A 24,924-nucleotide genomic window follows, 5' to 3' on the forward strand; every position below is an offset into this window, starting at 1 on the left:
AACCCCAACAAACCCATCCCCACTCGGTTCTATGAATATCAAAACGCTGTATGCTGTGCACACTCCCTTCGCCCAGCGACGAATAGTAATTGGTGGATGTCGGCCGCCGTAATCATCGATGACTAGGATTCGCCGCATGGCTGTCGTCCACAGAACACCCACCTCCCCACCGCCCTTTCCCGTTTTGCAAAGCCAAATATTGTTCACAGTATGTTAGTTTGTTTTGAAGAGCTGTCGGTGGGGAAAAAAAGTTGGATTCTTCGATGAGGTAATTAATTTGTTTGTTTGTTTTAAAGGATAGTTGGTGAGGAAAAAAGTGATTTTTTTCGAAGAGGTAATTATTTTATGATTATTTTTTTGCCCCCAAACTGCAAGCTGATATGTTTAGATTTTTACAAATGGGAGAGAAGAGGCCGGGCTCCGCCCATTGCTCGGTCAAATAAATGAGTAATTTTCTGTCCGTCATTTTTGGTGTGCTACTTGAGGGAATGTCACCAGTCGACACGAAATATGAAAGACAAAAAAATGCTGACTACTACAGCACAAGATGACCCCATAGGCCTACGCAGCATTGAGTCATCTTCTCTAGTACTGACCTGGATGTTTTTGTTTTTTAACAAAAAAAATAGTTACACAGTTGCATCTTAAATAGCCATTTACCAAGCACTCAATTCTAATCCTAAATCCCTCATCTCAATGGGGGTACATAATCATCGTATAAAGGCTTAACAATTATAATTTGATTTATCGTGCATAAGAAGGTGTTTATTCCCAAGTGCGATGTTGATTTACCAGCTTTAACGTGACATTTCTGAAACGTTTGCTAGCACGTATAAAAACATACGTCCTCTCCTTGCCGTCGGAATGCTGCGGTCAGAGCTCCATCTGATCTATACCATGTGTAAGCCTCAATTACTGGAGCCTGACACATGGGACTTGGGCCTTAGGGGTCACGTGACCGCCAATGAGCCAATGGTGCGCACCCCCTCCGGTCAAGTGTGCAGTCTCAATGTTGGCGCCGTGCCTGCAGCACTGAGGAGATGCTGTATGGCCCCTTTTGTGAAAATAAAGGCAGAAAGAAAGGCAGATTTCACGGTTTCTGCTTATGGGAGCCACCTATGCCAAGGAAACATGTTTGGATCATCTTCTTTAACACAGAGATACTCCAGAAAAGCAGCTTCAGAGTTGAAACAAAGAAGCTGGCGTGTGTACTGTATGCATGGGAAAAAGGCCAGCTTGTTTTCCAGAGGTGGGATTGCAAATTTTTTTTCCCCTTGAACCACAGAACCAGAACCTTTGGAACATATCCAACTTAAAAAACAAACAAACAAAAAAAACTTTTACACACCTATACACACTTATTTATTTATTTTTTAAATCAAGCATGCATCTTTGCGACAATTTCTGTATTACTGTCTACTATTTTTCTCAAATGTATGACTTTTATAAGATTTTATAAGAATAATGTCAAGTAATTCATCTAGAAAATATAGTACAGAACTTCTATTCTAAAAAATCTAAAACTTAATTTAGAAAATATACAGCTTTTTCTCAAAAACATTTTCTAGAAAATGTATTATTTACAAAAGTATGTTATATATTTTTTATGGAAATTGTACTACTTTTTGTAAAATTATATGACTTTCAAATTTCATTCTCACACATTTGATCAATTATGTACGTTATACGACTTTTTCAAAAATAGTTTATTTCTCATCAAATATCAAACTTTGTCATATAGAAAGTATATTTCTCAGAAAAGTAAGCCTTTTTTTTTTACAGCTTTTTCTCACAACCATTTTCAAGAAAGTATGATTTATTTTCAAAATTGTATTTTTTCTGAAAAATATTCTACTCTTCCCCAAAAAATGACTTATTCGAAAACATACAACTTTTTAAAAAATATATCTTTTGGTTCTCAAAGAATACAAGACCCTTCCTTGAAAAATAAGTTTATTTTTTATACAAAATTTATTTTTAAAAAGACGCAAAATAAGTGACTCAAAAATAGATTATTTTTTTCTGGAAAATGTACTACTTTTTTTCCTCTGGAAATACAGCATACAATTTATTCTCAAATGTATAACATTTTTCAAATATACAGCTATCTTGAAAGTATTGTTTTCTTCTTCTAAAAAAAACAAACAAACAAAAAAAACAATACAATCTTTAATATCAAGAAAATGTGGTTTATATACTCACAAATTTAGGACCTTTAACAAGATATTCCACCTCAAAAATATACCCTTTTCTAGAAAATATTACTTTTGTCCTTGAAAATGTATTCAGATTTCTTGAAAATATGCTATTTTTTGGGGGGGGAAATATATAACTTTTTTTTTTTTTCAAACATTCCACTTTTTCTCTATTCCATATTTGTTTTCCTCAAATTGACACTTTTTCTAGAAATATATAAACATTATTTGGATTTATTATTATAGTGTTCCTTGAACTATCACACCTGCAAATGATAACTAATTGCAACATTCTCCTTTACATTCCACTTTTCCCTTCGACCCGGAAATTCAAGGCAGTGTCGGAATACTTTTGTCCATTTGCTGTGCGATTGAATGGATTGAAGCCTCTCATGTGGACGCTCTGACTGTGATGGCCTGTAAGAGACACTGGAGTGCGCTGTTGGCTTATTTATTTCATTTATTTATTTTTTTGATGAGAAGTGGGTGCCCATTGTTGATTGTTGAAGTTTTCTTAGTGGCCTCAATCTGCCAGCAGAGGTCCTCCTCTATACAGGCAGGGACTCTCAACGGAGTATTGTGTATTTCCCCATCACAATTTAAAACATCTCCTCGTTGTCTTAACATGTCTGTGGCATGCATCCATTCAAAACTATCCTACAGATTAACAATTATGGACATTATTTTGTGGCAGTATGAAAACAGAAAGACATACCAGACATAGATTTGTTGATGAATCACGGAAGAGTATAAATATATGCCCGTGAGCATTGTTGGGTTGTCTGAGTACATGTGTTGCTCCCGTTTTAAAGACAAAATGTGTACTTCTGCTTGTTTTATGTTTAGTTTTACAGTATAAATTAAAAAAAAAAAATACTGCCACCATTAACAGCACTCGTACTGCCAATTTTACCTCGCAATTTGTGGCAAAAAAAAATTGGCCGAGTGACTGTACCTCACACCCTCATGCAGCCATGCAAACATATTATAATTTTATAATCACAAGATAACGCTGGGAATGCTGCTAATGCAAATTTTTGATTATCTGTGCTAGCGCTGCAGCTCTGCTTACCTTTTGGCTTTGATAGTTGTTTGGCCACCGTATCAAAATGATTCTTCACTCTGGAACTTCATCGAGCCTATCTGACCGTGGTGGAGAAGTTTAATGTGGGACTGTTTAGTATGTAATTAGCCCCAATATGATGTCACAATTTGACACATTTTCTGAAATAGGCTATTAACTCAAAGTTTGATTTATTAATTAGGCCTACATACTTGATGGGTGAGCAAGCCAATCCAGAGACATAACTATTTGTATCCAAATATTAAAAGTGATCTTTTCCATAATATGTCCCCTTTCGGGTCCTCTAGTGAACTATTTATTTGTTCACCCGCCCCACCTTGCTTGGGAATCTTATAGCATGGAGTATCATATACCGCCAAATGACAGCCGGTCAACTTTTGCATATGTGGGCTCCATCTTGAAATGCCGGCAGTTGGTGTCTCGGATAGGTGGGCTTTGGGTGGGGGTAAGGACACGCCAAAAACAGGAATCACAAGAATGGCAAATGGTGCAAGAAAATGTCAACTATGGAGATTCCTTCAACCTCCGAGCATGTTAGCGAAGCGCTCGTACTTGGTTGAATGGAGCCAGAACTTGACACTGATTGAGTCCTTTGGCATATGAAGCGAGGTTATTACAATTAACGGAAAACTAATGAAAAAAAACAAAAACTAACATTGAAAAAAAATATTTTCGTGAACAAAATAAAATGAAAAACGAAAACTAACTCAAACAAACTATAATTGCAACGAAAATGTTTGTTTTCGCTTTTGTCAATTTATATCCTACATTAATATCCTACATTAGCTTTTGGAGTTCAGTCGATATGTTTCGTTTGGTATTTTCTACATCTGTACAAAAGAAGGAAGGTCAGACAGTTATTTGAGAATTGTAGTTTATTTTATTACACTGCACTTAGTGACCTTTAAAAAAATCACTCAGAAAAATTCCACATTAAAAAACTAAAACTATACTAAAACATTAAACTAAAGTAAAGAATTAAAAAAAAAAAGTAAAAACAAACAATCCTGCTCGATAATTAATTAATTAATTAATTAAACTAACTTAATTATAAAAACAAGAGTCAAAATGAACTAAAAGCATAATGAAACATCACAAACAATTATAAACCTAATATAAAGTCATGTAAAGTGAATTAATTCCTAGTGGGCCACCGTATCGTAACATTTGAGGTCATCTTTGAACATTCCTAAGTGTAGGGTAGAGCATAGAAAGCACTATTGTAGCAAAAAAAAAAAAAAAAAAAAGTTATTTTGCTGACATTGTGAAATGTCTATACCACCTTTTACAGATAGCGTGAATGATGCTTGCAATAACACTCCGTTTCGATTGCATTCCCACTGAATCGGGGACTCATCGGCGTAACGAGAGATTTATTGGCCTTTCCAATTCATGCAGAATTCGCTGAAGCAGGACATTGTCGAATTGGAAGTGTGTGTTCAGGCAGACGCTGCTGCTTGCCACTTTAAGATAATTAAATGCATGACGACATCCAGAACAGAGACATCTATTTTAATTTTTCAATTAAAATGTAATTATAATTGTCAAAACTAAAAAACTTTTTTTGTTAATAGGGGAGTGAAGAATTTTGGTAAAAAATTAAACATTCTGTGTATATTTTCTAGGGACTGCAATTATTCTCAATGAAAATGTTGAATTTGGAATAATATTCTTTACATTTTCATAAAATTAAAGAGAAGATTACGTTTTTCAGTTTCCTTATAATTAGAAAAAAAACAGTATCATCCTGCCTTTATTTACATCTAATATTTATGAAAAGTATAAAGTTTATATGTAGACAATTTTTTGTCAAAAGTTCTACAAAATGTTCACGTTTGCAAATTTTTCAAATAAATACTTGCTACATTTTTTTTATTTACATATTTACAAAATGTCTAAAAATGTTTAGAATTGTTAATATTTGCAGAAACATGAAAAAAATGTGAACATTGTGTAGGAATGTTAATATTTTTAAGAAAAAGTTGTGCAAGTTTGAAAAAATGTTCATTAAAGAAATCATATAAAAGAACACAAACATTCTTCAAGTTTATATAAAAGCAACTATCAACAACATTCTTACAAAAATATATAAGATGTTAACAAAATGTTGGCCAAAATTATGAAATTCATTCATTCAAAGTCATATGCCTCTTCTTCCTCCATTGGGACGTCAATATAGATGCCGCTGTCTCATTTTAGAACAACCCTACTTCATTCCCATCCATCCATTTTCTTGACCGCTTATTCCTCACAAGGGTCGCGGGGGATGCTGGCGCCTATCTCAGCTGGCTCTGGGCAGTAGGCGGGGGACACCCTAGACTGGTTGCCAACCAATCGCAGGGCACACAGAGACGAACAACCATCCACACTCACAAGCACACCTAGGGACAATTCGGAGCACCCAATTAACCTGCCATGCATGTCTTTGGAATGTGGGAGGAGACCGGAGTACCCGGAGAAGACCCACGCGGGCACGGGGAGAACATGCAAACTCCACCCAGGAAGGTCCGAGCCTGGACTCGAACCGGAGACCTCAGGACTGGGAAGCGGACGTGCTAACCACTCGACTACCGTGCCGCCCTACTTCATTCCCTTGACAGGTAAAAAGCAAAGTGTTGGGATACCAGAGAAAGTTCCAAGAAAAAGCCACAGTGACAAGAGAAGACATTTGGGACCCACATGCCTAAAAATGGACTCCAGTGGAATCTCAAGCTCTCCCACTGGGAATAACCCCCACCTCCGACCGGCCATCTCTAAAGAAAATGTCACTCGGCCTTCTGCTCCCTTGGAAAAAAAAAATGCTCCGTCATCGAAACCACGAACAGGCGCTTTGTTGTGTCTCCGCAGGCTTATCCGAGCCCACTGCATACATGATAATGCAGGTCACTGAGTCTCGGACAGAGATAGGAACTAGACTGTGTGAAATGTTGCGCTAACCCGAAACCTCTAACCTGTCTGTCACACTTTTCAGGTACAACACTTAAGCAAAGTTATTTTAGTTAACTAAAACCAACAAAAAAAAAACAAAAACAAAAAAAACTAAAATTCAACAAACAATTTTGTTAACATAATTAAATAAAAACGAAAATGCTTTCAAAAAAAAAAACAAAAAAAAACGAAAACTAACTGAAACTACATTTTATGTTTTCAAAACTAACTAAAACTAACTATATTATAGCAAAAATCTCCATCGTTTTAATCTTTGGTAATTAATTTAATGCATGAGGGATGATTTTAAATGCGATTTTAAGTTGATTTATTTTGATATTAACCAGAATAAGGACGTTTGAAAGTGTGTCACACAAAAGTGATGTCATCTAGCAGCGTCCAATAGAAAAGCACCTTCAGATGACATCGCCCCTATGGTGTTTTTTTGTTTGTTTGTTTTTGTTTTTTTAAATATTGCGCATAAGTAATGCACTTTAAAAAAAAACTAAAAAAAAACTAAAACTAATACAGGACTCCAGGCTCCGGCCTTCCTGGGTTTGAGTTTGCATGTTCTCCCCATGCCTTGTGTGGGTCTTCTCCAGGTACTCCAGTCTCCTCCCACATTCCAAAGACATGCATGGCAGGTTAATTGGGCGCTCCGAATTGTCCCGAAGTGTGCTTGTGAGTGTGGATGGTTGTTCGTCTCTGTGTGCCCTGCTGGCAACCAGTCCAAAGTGTCCCCCGCCTACTTCCCAAGACCAGCTGGGATAGGCTCCAGCACCCCCGCGACCCTTGTGAGGAATAAGCGGTCAAGAAAATGGATGGATGGATTAAACTAATACTGAAACTAACTAAACCTAAGAATTTATTAAATAACTAAAACTAATAAAAAGGAACAGAACCACCCTGAAAACTAATGAAAACTAACTAACATTAAAAAAAACAAAATTCAAGTCAGTAAAACTGGTGAGAAGAACCAGAAATTCTCTTCAGAATTCCATAGACAATCAAATCAACAGTACTGGATTTCAAGGTAAATGTTTGTATCATCTCCAGACTCCAAAAGGGACACAAGATATTTTTTCCTTATCCCCTCTAGTGATAAACAACGACTAAATGAGTGAAAGTCCTAAGCTTTTTATCTTCCATCTGTGTCAGAGATACAGAAATAGTTCCACCGCCGCCCGTTTGCTGTAAATGGCTGCATCCATCACGCAATGAGACCCAAAAAAAAGGGGTGGGAGACAGCGCATAGCTCTTAATCTTATCCACAAGATAATGTATCTGTCCATTTGAATCCCACTGAACACTCAAGCCTGTCCGCCGGCATTTTATCATCTTGCTGCCGTCACCTCCTATACGCGGCAGCGTCTGTTTCTAAAATAATCCAGCAGCCGTGAGGTGGGCGTTTGTGGGAACGTTTCAATAATTAACGCAGCCTCGCTCGGGTCTGTGCACGTGATCGCAACACGTGCCATCCACAAGATGCTCCAGTTTGTTTTCGAGAAAGGGTTTGCAAACCTTTTGGGTCCAAGGACTAGGGATGTAATGATATCAAAACGTCAATACGATAAATATCATGATATGAACATCACAAAACAATAATTATCACGATATTGTGGTGAGGTTGGAAACATATATTTAAAAAAAAGCTCATGATACAATATAAAAACTCATGATATTTTGTTTGCGACAAATAGGCTTGGCCATGCCATGTCATGTCACATGTCAATGACATGTGCTCCTATTGGCCCAGTGATGCAAATTATCATGGTCTATATTGGGAGTGTGAAATATCGATATCGCGATAAATCATGATACTTTGTCTCTCAATACATTATCGATACGCCTGCGCAAGTATCGCGATACTTGTAGTTAAATATACAGCCACTTTAACGGCTCCATTGTTGATTACTTATTGAGCAATTCCTTGATGGGACACTAGGGGGAGCGCCTCATAAGAGTGGCGGGGAAATGTACGGAAGTCTTGAGGTGAAGAAGACTCATCAGCTTAGTTTTACTTGTGGAATACATTTATATATTTATATTTTATGTTTAGAGTTTTTGAAGCACACATTTAAGGAATATTAATATTGATTTAATTGTATTTAATATTTAAGTAATGTTATTTATTTGCTTTTATAATGTTACACAAAAAATGGTGTCACTTTATAAAATGAAACAATTGACTATGTAACTGCCTAACATGTTGCATGACAATAGTTTTTAAGAAAGATACATTTGTTGACAAAAAGTGGTCTCTGTTTAGAAGACATTTTTGTATTTGTTTATTTAAAAAAATACACCAAAGTCACTCAGTGTGAAGAAGACACATTGAAAAAAAATTGAAAAAAAAACCCATCAGTTTATTTCTTGACTAGTTTTATCGTGGATGATCGTGGGTTTATAACCCGCCCAATATATCGATTATCGCTGTATCGTCATATCGTGAGATAATCGTTATCGTGAGCCTTGTATCACGTGTCGTAACGTATCGTGAGATACCCAGACGTTCCCACCCCTCGTCTATATAGGTCACAATGATGAATCCAGCTAAAGCATTTGAAAAAGAACGTTTTTTTTTATGGAGATACTGAAAAGTATTGGCTTGTGTGACTGATTTATGTGAGTAATAACTTCTGCACTAGCCAAAACATTCCTAATTAAAATTAAACTGCACTAATAAGCTAACCACCAGAGGGTGCTAGAACTGCACAAATGTAATACAAGTTATACAACCAACAAATTGTGACGTGATGACGACGATATTGTGGCAAGTTTAATTGTGATATTGCCGTTATCGTTACATCCTGACCAATGACGGTAGGGACCCATTACATGTAAAGTTCCATTTTTATTTTATTTTTATTTTTTTTAATGTCGTAATATTGCACTTTTTATTCTAGGAAAGTTGTCTTTATTCTTGAAAATATAGGACTATGTTTTTTAATGAGTTATTTGATTAAACCTGATAAAAATGATGTCATACAAATGTTTCATAAAAATGAAATAATTAGCAGGTGATAGGGAATTCACCAATATCGAAAATCAACATATAATTGACAACCATTTAAAAAAAAAATATTGGGGAAAAAAAGTGATAAATCCTATATGTGATTCCATGAAAAATGTGTGGTGACTGCCTCCAAATATTATCTTTACATGTTTTTTTTAAATATTGGGAGGAAAAAACTGCGAATGGATGAATCTGCATGTGCCGAATTGCAAGTATGTGTACGTCCACTGTATATTAAAATTTCAGCTTTCACAAATTTTTATATAAACATTCAAAAGTCTCTTTTTCGGTATGTCCCCTCGAAAGAGATTTGACCATGCAGATGAAATCCTACCTCATCTCTAACTATGTGTTTCAATTTACAACCACTGAGCCTCACTGAGAGGGCTGGAGGTGAATGTTCTAAGTGTATAGGAGGACATCCAGTACACTATGACATAGTGTTGATGTAAGCATGTCCACTGGAACAAAGAGAGAGAACATTGCAGTGTCCTTGCCCCTCAATCGATGTGACTTTTGCCTTGGCCCTGTCGCAAAAATCCTCATCTCTGTTGGTACCAATGCAGAATGTATTGCGGACCCCACAAAGCCGTTCTTTTGACTTCTGATTGGTATAGCTTTATCTTACCATATGGAAATCTGTTACCTATCCTGCCACTACCATACTTCACCACCAACAGAAGGGTGCCAGAAATTGGTATACGTAATATTTTTTGGGTTAAGTACTTTGTTTTTTTCACAATGAAACCGCATACTGTACCAAATGGATCTGAGTTGTGCTGATCGATGGAAAACGATGGTTTTATCTCCACACAAGCTTACTGTACTGAAATCTGCTCTTCCACCAGCAGCATCTGCTTTTCGTCAGCTAGGCAAGACAACACCTACAGTACGTGTGAAAGCACATGACCTCAGTCGCACTGCCCTGCGAACGTGATAATGAAACGTTTGACTAGTCACCCTCGACGTATGCGACACTTGATGTTGTTTTTATTAGAACCGGAGGAGGAACAGGATCCACCCAAGGCGCTCTTCCATTGCCTAACGCATTCCTACGAGTCAGTGACTCTCAAAGGGAGCATTGTGATGCTGTGAAACGGGGCCTACGTATATTTCTGCTGCTGCTGCTGCTGCTGCTGCTGTGCAAAGGGGAAAAGTTAAAAGCTAAAATGCTGCAACACTGCTTTTGTGGAAACCTCGTCAATGACGCATTTGCACTTTATGAGTCCTTTAAAAATAAATTACAGTACCATTACATTATTGAATTTGTAAAATGAAAATAATTATCAGTCACATGATGCATTGATATGAAAACCATTCATTGTATAATTTTCTTTGATAGCTGGCACGTAAAAATGGTCATGTGTAATTTATTATACTGTACTTTGAATTAGCTTAAATTTGTGTCACAGATTTGTATTGTTTATTCACGTTTATTTTTCTTAATGTATACTAATTTAAATAAACAAATAACAAATGCATATTTTCTCTATAATTTTATGTCTAGTTGTTTACTATTTATTTTTTTAATTTAAATTTAATTTATATTTACAAATTTGTAAAAAAAAAAAAAAAGATTAATTCAATTGCATTTATTAAAACCATTTAAATTCAATTTGCGTTTGTTCAAATTATTTCTACTCATTTATTAAGTAAATTTTGGATTAATAAAAATTCTAATTTAAAAATACAATTTCAACAAAATGTGTAGTTATAAATAGTTTAATTTAATTTAATTTATTTGTAATAATTTATTAAACAATTGTATTTAATTTAATATGTTTATTTATTTATACTAATTTAATTTTAATGTGTTTAAATTTGCATTTAAAATGATTAATACATTCAATTGTATTTATTAAAACCATTTAAATTCAATTTGCGTTTGTTCAATTTTTTCTACTCATTTAAATAAATATTGGATTAATAAAAAAATTCTAATTTAAAAATGCAATTTCAATCAACTGTGTATTTATAAATAGTTTAATTTAATTTGTTTGAAGAATGTAGTTTAAATATTTTATCATACATTTAATCTTTTATTATATATTAATTATATATTAATTTAATATTAATGAGTTTGAATTTGTGATTAAAATAATACAAAATGTGAAAATAAATCAAAAGTACAGGCAAAGATATTTTCAAGAAAATGACAGCTGTGCTTAGCTTGTTATTTTCTAGTTTGAGTGTGCCTATTTATTTATTGCTCTTGGTTCTTTCATTAATTTATTTTTTTAATATTGCAAGAGGGAAAACACAAATATAGTACCTGATGATTTAGCTTTAGTTGATCTTTTTTTTCCCCCTCGTTCCTATTTTTGACGGAGACCTCTTTTTACCGATGCAGCTGAAGGCACCGCCATGTGGTGGGCGCGGCTATGCAAATGAGCAGTCGTTGCCTCTCGTGCTGAAGTGGACGTCACGACACTCGTGTTGTGGACTGAGAAGAAGACACACGTTGCTCCCATTCAAACCACAAAACATCACTTTTATCTCCAAAATATGGCTTCGAAGTGCCCCAAGTGTGACAAGACGGTCTACTTCGGTGAGTAATTTCCCCCCATTATATGCTCTCCGGCTTGGAAATAGACTGAATTTTACTGGCACTAGCCAAAATATCGATTGTATTGACCTTTTTTTCCTTTAACCAGGTTAGCTTATCTTAATAGCGCAAATAAATCCTGTTTTTTGTTGTTTTTTTTGTTTTTTTTTTTAGATAAAAAGTGTACATTAGGCATAAAGCGCACACTCCTATTAACGTTCACCCAATTTCAGATTAACGTTTTACATTCCTGTAAGTAAAGGGAGTCTCAGTTGGGAAAAAGTCAATGATTGACAGAGGCAAACTTTAGGAGGTAAAAAACAAATATAGCAACAAATGTGTTTTATTTTAACATATGATATTTGCATACAGTTTATAATTATTCAAAACGGTCAGTGGTGCACTAGTTTGTCATTCACTTCCTACATATAAGGCAGGCAACCTACTGTACTTATTTTTCTTCAAAACAAAAACAAATATGTTATATGTTGCTGTTCAAAGTGTTGCTCTTGTCGAAGTCGTTATCCGAAAAAGAAAACAAACTATTGATAATGTTAACTACCCTGAAAGGGGGGGACTATATTGTCACCATCTTAAAATAGTCACATTTTGGGATATATATGTATATATATATATATATATATATATATATATATATGTATATATATATATATATATATATATATATATATATATATATATATATATATATATATATATATATATATATAGTATATTTACTTTAAACATCTCAGGATGCTGGGCACCTCTACTAAACTCTGCTACATCAACAAACATCATTCAATTACATCCCTCAAATGACGTTATTAATAAATATAATTAATCAATTTAATTGAGTGACTGGGAAGGTGACTTACTGATAAAACTTGCTATTGATAATTCGCATTATTTGCTTGCTAAATAGAAGACAAACTACTTAAGGTGCACTTTCATAAGAATAAAAAAAAAAAGCTCTCATATAATTCATTTCAAACTCCATTGTTCAGTTACAGTTGAAACGATATTGAAATTCTGACTTTGATAACTACAACCTAAAATGTCTGCAAAAGCAGTGGATGATAAAACTAAATAATAAACACCTTCTCAGTCATCATTTGTTGTTTTGGTCCACATGGCAGCTTGGCAGGCTACGATCGTGACACTCTTGCCAAGTGTGCAAAAACACCATATGTCCTCATCAAGCAACGCGGGAAGATGACATGTAAACAAGGATCTTTATCTTTTAATAAAAAAAAAATTCTATGATGGATTTGCTGCTACTGTGTGGATTCAATCATGCAGATTAAAGCAACAAAACCAGGCTGCCTTTTAATTTCTGGCCTCTAAATCAATTACGTAAGCAGCGTGACACAGCTGCTGCTCATCCCGCCAAAAAAAAGGGAAAAAAAAGACATGGGCCCAGGGACTCGTATGCAAGACGGGTGAAGTGAGCGGTCGTTGGTGCAGCCGGCGTTTAATTTTATGTAACATCAGAGTTAATGCTGCTCGGGGTGTGTCGTCGCCCGTGCGGCGTTGACGTAAAGATGATGGGCAAAACAGGCACGCCCGCATTGCTTTGAGACACGGGGAGTTAATTAGGTTCCAGTCATCGCACGGGAGGTTCAGAATTAAAAAACCCCAAAACAAACCAAAACCACATGACAAAGGACATGGAAGAAGTGACAACGTTCTGAGATTTTCAGATTCCAGATTTTGCCGAATCAGCAAAATTTCCTCCTCATGCGGGAGTGATTCGATCATGAAGTTCACGACACATTTTTGTAGGTCAGTGATCCCTGACTACTCTGTTGCAACAAATCATCAAATTTCACTCTATTGGTCAAATATATATATTTTTTAAAATTACAAATAAAGTATCTTTGGTGATATGTCTATGCCAGTGACATACAGTAACAAGAAGATCAAAACGTTCTTCCACTTGATGTCATAAGGGCAAATTAACCTATGTGTACACCCATTGCCTTTCATACAACGGAATAATAGCTTGCCTTGCATTGGCTTGACAAACGCTGCTCTAGGTATTGAGGTGCTAATTTTATCAAGCTGGGGAACCTCACTCCATTCACTGTTGCTTAAAGCAATCTAGTGGCAGTCATTTTAGGAGTGAAAAACACTTGTCCAAACCCAAAGGCATCCTAGTTGTCTCGCTGCATAAATACTGACATGCTATCTTTGCAAGCTTGGAACCTCACTCCAGTCAATTTTAGTCAAAGCCGCCAAGTGAAAATTTGTCCGGTATCTGAAAACACCTGCACCAAGGGTGTCAAAGTTGCGTTGATGCAAAGGTACTGACCTGCTAACTTTGCAAGATGGGGAACCTTACTCAATTTACTACTGTGTTAATTTATGTGAATGCATTCACTCATTCCAGGTGCTGAAAATGTTCTTCTCAAGGACATCATAGTTGTATTTGGGACCTCGCTCCAGTCACTCTTTTTACTCAACGTCAAAGTAACTAATTAACATATTCCAGGAACTGGAAAACGGCTGTTTTAAATTTTAGTCAATGCATTGGTTTTGGTCTGCTCCAATAAATTGGCTAAGTGAAAGTCAGTCCTGTAGCTAAGAACTGCCACTCCAAGGGTATCAAATTTAAGCCAATGCAAAGGTACTGATGTACTAACTTTGCCAAGCTGGGGAACCTCACTAACGCTGTTCAATCCAGTGAAAATCAGTCCAGTATCTGTAAACCTGATTGACCAATACCACTTTTTTTTTGTCACTAAATCTGTTACAGTTTTACACGTTGCTACGATGTTCCCCTATTTACGTTGCTGACGCAGCTAGCAACATTCCATCCACACATGTTGTGGTTCAACTCCAGTTTTAGCCCATTAAGTGTTCCAAAGAGGCCACCATACCGTGGTGAAGTAAACCGGACTTGGATTCTAAATGGTGCAGGAAAAACGCTATTTCTTGTCCCATTTGACTCCCAATTGTAATTCCTTTGGCGGTTGGTGGTGAGCTACGCTTGTAGACTTCCAGCTGTTGTTGCCATTTCTCGAATTGGAGCAGGCAACAAGTCAAAACACTTGACTGCAAGAAAGAAAAAAGCAATACCGCAGTCTGGCCTGGAAATGTTTGTGAAACTTTTTATTGGTTACTTTGAAAGCGGGTTCTGTGAGATTGATGGTTAAGTAAATACAGATTATCTCCTTGCATTAAGACGGCCACCATGCCAGGTGTTGTTATGATGTAGTGCCTCTGCTCCACTCTGGGCTTGACGATAATAGCTGCAAAACAGCACAAAAGGGCATTAATATGGCTGACCTGGGGAACCTCACTCCATTCATTATTTGCTTTCTGTTAAAGGGAGCATGTGATGATGAATCCTGTAGCAAAACACACACTCTACAGGCATTACAGAAGAGATGCAAAGGTGTTGATGCGCTAAATTCGCCAACTTGGGGAACCTCACTCCACGTCACTTTTTGTCAAAGCAGATGAATAACAACTGATCCTAGAGCTGAAATACAAACCCAGCATCTTCAAGTTGAGAGTATGTAGTCATTGTAGGCGCTAATTTTGCGTACTTGGTAAGTAAGCTTTATTTATATAGCGCTTTTTGCATACAGAAGTCACAGCGAGTACAGCTTCATAAAAAGCATTGTGAAATACAATGCCATAAAACAACCTTTACTATAGCTTTATGTCAAAGCAGTTCCAGTGACAGTAGCTATAAACTGCCTCTCATAACCAAAATAAGTTCAGGTTTGATTAGGTTTTTCTCAGCTCTACAATTTAGGGAACCAAACTCCATATCAGTCTATCAAAGCAGCCTAGACGCAATTAGCCAAGCCTTTGAAAAACTCTCACTCCCAACATACCAAGGGTAAAGGGACGCCGAGGTATTGATGCGCTAATTTCACCAAGCTGGGGAACCTCACTCCATTCAATTTATTGAAGTGTCATGTCAAAGCAGTCTTTTGTCAGTAGTTGACAATCCTTCCACAAAACAAGTTAATCGTGTTCTTATTTTTGATGCGCTAATTTTGCCAAGTTGGGGAACCTCAGTCCATGTCACGGTCTAGTACAAGCCAGCCAATCATGAGCCGATTAGTGTCTAAGTGTTTAACCTTTCCCAGCTGACTGCTGTGTGATCCTGCATGACAAACGGCAGCAGTCAGAAGCATCTACTATGTGCGTCTAAACGAGGCATTAATAGAGCTGCTTCTTTGTTATCATCATCTTCTTCTTCATCTTTGTCTTTTGTCCCTCACTCCCACGGCACGGTGATTCAGTGGGCTGAAATGGCTGGCCTTTATTTAAGCAAGTGTCCCAAAGCGCCTCATGCATTATAATTAGAGACGACATTTCCATTCACACCAGGCTTTTTTTTTTTTTTTTTTTTTTGCCCTGGCGCAGTAGCTCCGTCCCCTCTGCCGGACCGTGCTCGTTTTCCTTTTTTTTTTTTTTTTTTTTTTCCTTTTTCCCACACCTAAATGCCACTTGGACCACACAATATCCTTTTTATCCTACCGTCAGCGTATCCAGCGTACCCTGTTTTCCGCCTGGCTGCATGAATGCTCCCTCGTTGGTTACATAACATCCATTTTCTTGAGTCGCTGCTTTCCCGCGCTGTGCCATTGCGTAACCGCCGCTCGCCACTCAATGCCGGTCCTCAGCCTTTTTGAAGGCGCGCAAATACGATCCCCCTAATGGAGGCGTCATGATGTCGTGGGAGGCGCAGGTGAAAGTGCTCTACCACGCGTCACGTTTCATGTAACAGCAGAGGCTACATGTCATCCTGTGAAAGCAGTTGAAATGCTTGCCTTGCTATAAACATCGAGGGGATGTCCAGGTTTTGATTGCCAAGCCAGGGGAACATCACGCCATTCATTACATCAGTAAGTTGATGTCAATGTAATTTAGTGAAAGTCTGTCCATTTATCAAAGTAGAGGGTATGTAGACGTAATTCAGGTGCTAACGTCACTAAGCTAGGGAACCTCACTCCAGTCACTTTTTGTCTACGCGATCTTGTGAAAAATCAGTACCTAATTCCAGTCACTGTGTCACTTAATGTCAAAGCAACTTAATAATCTTTCTGTTTGCTGAAGGAATCAAGGTTGAAGGGATGTTCAGGTGTTGATGTGCTAACTTGGCCTCAATGGGGGACCTTACTCCATTCACTTTTTCGTCTAAGCAACCTAGGATCAATGAGTCCTATAGCTGAAAGGTTCTCACTCCAAGGGTACATCAAAGTTGAGAGTTAATAAATATTAATTAATGCACTAACTTTGCCAAGCTGGGGAACGTCACTCTTGTCATTTTTTTGTCAAAGCAACCAAATGACAATCAGTCCAGTAGCTGAAATATCCAGCTTTGAGAGTCCGAGTTTAACAAAGTTGTGTCGTTGCGCTGACTTTGCTAAATTGGGGACTTCACTCCGGTCACTTTTTGTCCAAGGGACCGCTAAACAATCAATTCAATAACTAGAAATAGTTGTGGGGATGCACATTGCATTAGAGCATCACGTGGCCATCCTATGGAACCTCACTCAATTCAGTCACTTTTTGTCAAAGAAGTCAAGAGGCACTGCAAACAGGGTATAAAAGCTGAATGAATGCAGAGGCAATTGGCATGATAACGTCACCCAGCTGTAGAACCTCATTCCGTTCAATATGTCACTTCATGTAAAAACAAGTGTAAATGAATAGTGGAATTGAGTAGAGTCGGTCAAATCATCACCGCGAAGGGCAAGTTGAGGCCATATTTAGGTATTAATACGCTTTGGTTTAAACTACTTTTGAGTCACTAAAAGTGGCCAGATAAAGATCCGTACATAACAATTCTCTCTCCAAGGGTATCAAATTAGCGTAGATACATCGGTGTGCTTGCTTTGTTAACCTGGGCAACCTCACTCCAGTCAGTGTATAATGATGCTCAGTCCAGAAAAACACCTGCAAAAGATGGGGAAGGAGGTTGCCTTCCCACTGAACTTGCCTCGTGTGATTTCGTCAGCTTTTTTTTTTTTTTTTTTTTTTTTTTTTTTTTTTTTTTTTTAAGATATAAAGTTGTCATAAACATTTAAGAAAGTTCCCTAGAAACTAAATCGCTCTCTGAAGCGTGCGTGTAACCGGGAGAAACGAGTCACCGAGGCAGGGCTGCTGTTTTGCCCGGCGGCTTTCTCTGACCAACACAGACAGGATGCGAGTTAACTGCAGCCTATTTACGTCAGACGGGAGAATTCACGAGGTCGGCCTCTTTTATCCGCGGCGGGAGGGTGACGTTGAGGGAGGGGCGGTTAGCCCGCCGAGGGAACTTCGCCTTGGCCAAGGCGACAGACGACCTCCAGAGCTGAGGTTTGCTACGAGGTTGCATCAGCCTCAGGGGGAGAGAGGCCCTTTTTTTTTTTTCTTCCCAAAAAAAAGCTCGCCGTGGCATTCGGCCTACTGTACGGTGACCCAGAAGAAATTGATTGCTCAGTTCCATGCTGCGCCGCTGTTTTTTCTCTCTTTCTCTCTTTTTTTTTTTTTTTTTTTTCAAGCTTACCCTAAACCACAAAATGTTTGCACCGTCTACATTTTGCCTAAGTTTAGTAGCTGAAAATATCCTTCCCTCTGGATTTGTTTCATCCTGAAAGAAACTCAGGCAGTCAGTGACTGTACTGATTCGGGAGGCAGATGTGTTAAAGTTGTTGACTTTGCCAGCGTAGGGAACCTCATTCCATTTACTGTCACTTTTTGCCTAAGCTGTCTATTGAGACTAGTCAGTGTAGGAGCTGAAAATATAATCTTCCTCGGTACCAAAAGTTTCAGGGAAGCTAAGACACTCAATTTGCCAACCTGTGGAACGTCACTCCATTCCCGTTGTCAAAGCGGTCTAGTGACTGATTCCATTCCCAAAGTCACTTTTTGTCAAAGCAGTCAAGTGACTGTCAGTGTAGAAGCTGGAAATACCCTCTTCCTCTGTACCAAAATTTTGGGTGTTGCAGAGATGCTAAATTTGCCGACCTCATTCCATTCAACTGTCACATTTTGCCTCACCCAGTGACTTGTTGGCGGCATTGCTGAAAAAATAACTAAGGTTGCAAAGATGCAATCATGCGTAATTTGCCAGCCTAAGAAGGCTAATTCCCAATGTGTGGAACCTCATTCCACAGTAAATCACACTATATGTGTTATTGACGATAAAAGGACTTGAAACAATAATGCTAATTGTCTGGAGTTTTGTCACACTTTATCAGTGTACCAAAAACAATTTCATCCCTCCTACTGACTTACCACAAAGAAGCTAACTTTGCTAACCAGGGGAACTTGACACTATTTACTGTCACTTTTTGTCAAACTGTGAGTCACAGTCAATCCAGTTGCTAAACAAATCCTTCTTTCTGGATACCGAAGGCAAAGAAAAGGACTCATAAGTGTTAGATGCTCAATTCGCCAGCGTGGGGAACCGACTTCGAGTCACTGTCACTTTTCTCCTAGTGATTGTAAATGTATTTTCTGAAAATACTTTCTTCCAAGATACCATGATGTAGAGGCACTACATTTAGACTTTTGTGTCAAGTGTTGATTTCTCAGTTTACCCTCCACGGGGATCATACTTCTTTCTCGCTGATCTTGACCTCCCTCATCCTAAAAGAACCTCACACACAGCTGCCTCTTTTTTGGCATCAGAAAAACGTCATGGCGCAGATGGTTTGCCAGTACCACAGGGTAAACTGCGTCCAGTCAACCGCCATTTGATGCGACCGATCATAAAGAGGACAAAATATTATTATTATTCCTACTGTCGCTCAGCATGGACTTCCTGCGTCTGTCAAACCCATTCACATCCAACCCCTGCGCTCGAATCGCCGCGCTCGATTTATAGATTGTTGGGACATTCCTGCCTCGCTGCTTTCTGGGCTATCCGCTGTGTATTAAAAAAAATAAAAAATAAAAAATCGGCACCCTGGTGTGTTGTGACTTTCAGCCCCTTTTGTTTGACTCGAGTTGAGTCTCGGTTCAGTACGAACAAATCAACTGCAATTAAGTTGTTGGAGGAATAGGCTATTCCACCCCCACCCTGTTTCCTCACTCAATGTTCCGTCTGATTCTTGGGAGTAGTCAGTTTTCCACTTAGTGGGATGCTTGACGTAGAAGCAAATTGAATCACACAGATTGTACTTTAGATCTCTAAGAAGGATCCAGGGGTTTTGAGAAAACACCTTAAGCTGTAGCTTGGGGCGCCACAAAATAATGTGCAAAAAAATTATCCAGCCATCCATACATGTTGTTTTTTTTTCTTTTTTTTCTCCATGTGCCTGCCATATGCACCATTTAAGCAAACATACTAAACTAATTACTCAGGCCAACATTCAGCTTATGGCCAAATAAGAACTCTGAAAGGATTGTCACATATCGTCACATAAATGCAACTGCGCTATATGAATAAATTGCATAAAATGGGCATTGGGATTAGAAACGTCCTGAGAAACATTTCTTTGTTAAGGGTCACAAGAAGTTTGAGAGCCCATGACGTCCAGAACCTTTTTGTGGTCTTTGAGGTGTAAAAAAAAAAAAAAAAAGTTTCAAGTGGCCCCAGTCACAAAATGTGGAAGGTTCTGACTGAAAGTATTTGCAAATAAAAATAGATGATGATGTTTCGTTTGGAAATCACGTGGCTAATTTGTTTAGGAAATTGAAGCTACCCAGAATTTGTTTAATTCCCTGCCATGTGACAACAACTAAAGGATTTCTTTGAAGGCTGTTCAGACGGCATGGAGATTTTTCTTCTTCTTGTATCTTTATTGATTTTTGAAGAATACAGTTACAGAGACAGATCAGGTTAGATCAGTAGGTACTGCATGTCATTCTTGTCCACGCTTTACCTGTCACGATTGTCAAGGACCCGTTACTTTAATGTTAAAAATTGGAACAAATGCATTTGTTTTGAATCTCGAGAATGTAGCAGCTTAACTTTATTGGAAATAGACCAAAACTGTGTGTTAGCTTGACATTCAGACCCGTTGACCTTCAACTGAAACGCTTCCCTTAAGCGGCTTACAGTCTTGCAGGTATCATCTGAACTACTCGGTTTCATGTGAATCCTAACACAGAATCGTCTTCACTTCAATTCATATACAGTAAGAATAAATAAGATAAATGGAAACTGAATATATGGTGGGTCCTCGGTTTATGAGGGAGTTTTGTTACGGCGGCGATGTAACCAAATTTTTACATTTGCATTCAAGCTAACGCAGTTATAATTACAGTAAATATTTATGAAAAGTAAATAAAAAAAAATAAAAAATCCAGCGGAAAACTTAAGCAACTGAACGTGCCTTCTTGTGCTGTGACTACACATGCTGCAACCCAGCAAACTATTTCATTGTGTGCCATTCATAACCTCAAAACCTCATACTTCAGTACCATCGTAAGCCAACGAGTCCCTGTAATTATAAAAATATACAGTATATTATAAATACGATCGTAATCTGGGGAAACCTTCGCCAAAGGCTCAATAATCCTAAATGAATAACTCAGACTTTTTTGATGGGGAAAAAACACAAGAAGCTGGCCAAACTGTTCCCTCCAGTCCTGTATATCTCACAAAGCAAGATTTTTTTTTTCCACCTCACTTTGTTCAGTTGGATCTGGTGGCTTCACTCGGCACCAGTGCGAGTGGATCTGCACCAAAATTGAAGGATTGGTCTTGTTCCTTACTTCAGTACAAAGGAAGTTAGGACTTGTTGTTTTAATCCAGGGGTCCTTGGTGTATGACTGAGTTTGCCAGAGATCACTAATCTATGCTAAGCCTAATACAGTAGTTAAGTCTTAATTACAGTAAATATTTGTATAAAAACACTTAGAGGCTATAAATGCAAAACATTCCAATGGCAAAACAGAAAGTCCGGCTGTAGTGGTAACCAAGGACCCCCAGAATTGAAGAGCCCGTTGATGCGTCGTTACGGTAACCGTCCAGATGAATCCTGGACATCCCATTCCCGCGGATAATGAGGATTGAAATCCAGCTTCACTGGGGGTGGGTAGGTTATAAACATCATCTAGGCCACACACGCTGATCCACCTCCCCCCACTCGCAACCCAACTCATCACTTCACTTTCACAAAAACAACAACACTGAGCTGTGAACATGTTTTTGTTTTGTGTTTTCTTTTCTTTAATTTTATTACGGTGTTCTTTTCATTCACTGAAGTACACACGGATACATCCTGGCCCGGGGGCGGGTGGGTCTATTTTTAAAACGGAGAGCGAGAGGTGTCGGGATGTTGATAGGTGTCCTCAGATTTGTGAGGGGATTAATCAAAACGCCGGTTTAAAACCTCAGGACGGTTGGTTGACACCTCGCAGCACAAATGTGGAAAGTCACACAAAGGCGACGTTTGAGGGCGCCAAACTCTGAGAAGATTCGAATCCCGAACCTGTAAAAGGAATTCATAGAACTGTGATGTTTATGTGTTAAAACAATATAAGCGACTGGATTAAGGGCCTCACGACGACAAGTGAAGGTGTGAAAACGCAGCGAGCCAATGGCAGGGCTAGCCTACTTAGCAGCTAACCTTAGCGATCGACCCGCACTGCCTGGACTTCAGCGTTTGACTTTCCCGTGTTTGCTTTGGTTACTTGCACGGAAACATTTTCATCGCAGGAATTTGACGGGATATTTGTCGGCAGGGAGAGGAGGAGGGGGGTCTTTAGTAGGAAGCCCACTCCAGTATCCGGTTATTTGTGTCCCACCATGATAAGAGGAGGCCTTTCCTCTGTGTCCCCCGGCACGGTTCCTTAGGGCACCATTGTGTGCGAACAGACTTATTATTGGAATGTGTATTATTAGGGCCCTTGGTGGTAGAGGGTGGTCAGTGCAAAAAAAAAAAAAATAGCAGAGATGAGTGCACACTGAAAAATAATTGGGTTTAAAAAAAGGAGAAAAAAATAATGAAATGAGGAATATATTCCTGAATTTAAGTACAATTATCTGCCTGTCGAACAGGAAGATTTGATTTGGTAAGATTTCCTAAACTCTCGGCCAAATTTTAGTACAAAAACTTTTAATTAAAAATGTTGGAAGTCAACTCTTAAGAAGAAACACTATCTTGGCAGACATAAAGCGAACATATTTTGCATTTATTTGAGAAATGTATTCTTGGTTAGATGTTAGTTTTCCCAGTGCGGTTTAGGTAGCCTGAGGCAGGATGGGTGAACTGTCAACTGAGGGGGATGGAGTGAGCGAGCGAGGTTACACAAAAGATCTGGGTTAGACTTGGGTAAGGGGGGGGAGGTGGGCCTTTTTTCCAGCTGGACTGGGACCACATAACTGTGTGTCTGTCCCTTGATGACATCATCGTAGCATCCTGTCTCGTTCACAGGCATTCCCAGTCATCGCTGGCTTGGCCTGATGACAGTAACTCAGCACAAGTTCATCATTCTTCTACCAAAGAACAAAGAAAAAGACCCCTGTTGACGTGCGTGTGTGTTTGCCTCACTCACACTTGATGTGTCTTTCTTTGTGTGTCCTCTCCCCGTACAGCCGAGAAGGTGTCGTCGCTGGGCAAAGACTGGCACAAGTTGTGCTTAAAGTGCGACCGATGCAACAAGCTGCTCAACGCCGGCGGGCACGCTGAGGTCAGTATGACGACATTTTAGGGGCAACACAACACAAACAACCGGGATGTTAGGCAGTAGAGATGGCACCAGTGGGTAGCCAGGGGTAGCAAGCCAATCTGAGCGATTTTAATCGATTATAGTAATCCACTGATGTGCGCTGCTTACACTAACAATATGGCCGCGAACAGAGGAGAGAATGAATCGGGAAAATCATTAATATTGATGCGCTTTAGTAAATAAAAAAAATAAATAAATAAATAAAAACGAGTAGGGGATTGGGCCAAAAACAAACCCACACAAATACGATGAGATTTCTTTGAATAAAAAACACAAATAATACAATTAAAACGCTTGTATAATTAAACATTTAACAAATTTCTATTTTTAGAATGTTTCGTTCATTAATATAATGAAATAATTTAATGAAAAAAAAAAAAAAAAAAAGCGAAAACTATTTTCCTTTCACATTTTAACTATTTTTTTTTTTTTTTTTTTATTTTTATTTTTTTTTTTTTACTATGAATGAATCAGTTCCACGCCTGCTCTGGAGCCTTTTTTATGTTTTTTTTTTTTTTTTTTTTTTTTGGAAGCCTGCAAAAACTCTTTGTTTACTTGCTTCTTCTACTTGCTCCCTTCTCTTCTCACATGAAATTAGACTAAAAGTAAATTCAGGACCTCCTCGTTCATTTGCAAGACTCGTCCAATGCTACGTGTTTTTTTTTTTTTTTTTTTTTTTTTTTTTTTTAAATAGTTTTCCTCTGTGAACTGCATCGGAATGTGTCACTCGTGTGTGTGTGTGAACGTAACCTTCTCCCACCGTACTGCAGAGTGCATAGCGAGGAGAACGTGATCTCGGTGTCGAAAGCAATTTCCCTGACAGACCTCAAAAGGATGCTGCTGTTTAATCTGCATGAAGATTACAGTACAGTAGACCCCCCACCCCCCACACTTCCATCCTCTGTGGACAGCATCCAAAAAACAGACTTTGATGGAGAGCGGTAAAACTTATCTGTCCATCAAGAAGGTGTTTTGTGCGGATAAACTTGAGAGCCATCAAACAAACTAGAAATGAGAGAGTAAATCTTTGCTGATTTGGGAACTCACCTACTCAGTATTGAGACCAACATTGATTAACTAGGATCATCCAAAATAAAATTAAATAAAAAAATAAATAAATAAATGGTCGTTTGTAGTAACCAAATCCATATTTGTCATTGGCCTGTAATGTAACCAGCCTTCTGTTCTCGCCTCAAGATGCGATGAATCGATTCCACGCAGTCCACAGAAACCCTGACTATCATCAAATCGATTGTTACGGCGTGCCTGTCACAAGTTCTCACTGGACTGCCGTGTAGATATCACAGCCAGTCTTGCTCATTGCGTCCCTTTGGTGTGATAAATGAAGGTCTGGATTTTTTACTACATTACTGATGACTTTCTCAGGACATCTCGCACAAGGTTTCGTTTGTGGCGCGAGTCTGCTGCTGCCTCTTGCTATATACATCACTGCAGCCCACTCGGTTCCCACAATTCAACTTCCCACACTGACGTTGAAATCTTTTCCAGCTCCTCTTCTTTTTCG

The 24,924-nt window shown here is 38.2% G+C and overlaps 1 protein-coding gene across 2 annotated transcripts in view; it reads left to right on the forward strand.

Moving 5' to 3' along the window:
• Positions 1 to 11,603: 11,603 nt before the first annotated feature.
• Positions 11,604 to 24,924, forward strand: part of crip2 (cysteine-rich protein 2) — a 33,377-nt gene continuing 20,056 nt past the window's right edge. For both annotated transcript variants that reach the window (XM_077539116.1, XM_077539115.1), the window contains exons 1-2: positions 11,604 to 11,771; positions 23,266 to 23,360. In XM_077539116.1, coding sequence (XP_077395242.1) covers positions 11,729 to 11,771; positions 23,266 to 23,360 — 138 coding nt within the window. In that variant the 5' untranslated portion in view covers positions 11,604 to 11,728. The remainder of the gene's footprint in view (positions 11,772 to 23,265; positions 23,361 to 24,924) is intronic.

Source organism: Festucalex cinctus, chromosome 12, assembly GCF_051991245.1.
Source record: "Festucalex cinctus isolate MCC-2025b chromosome 12, RoL_Fcin_1.0, whole genome shotgun sequence".
NCBI lineage: Eukaryota > Metazoa > Chordata > Actinopteri > Syngnathiformes > Syngnathidae > Festucalex > Festucalex cinctus.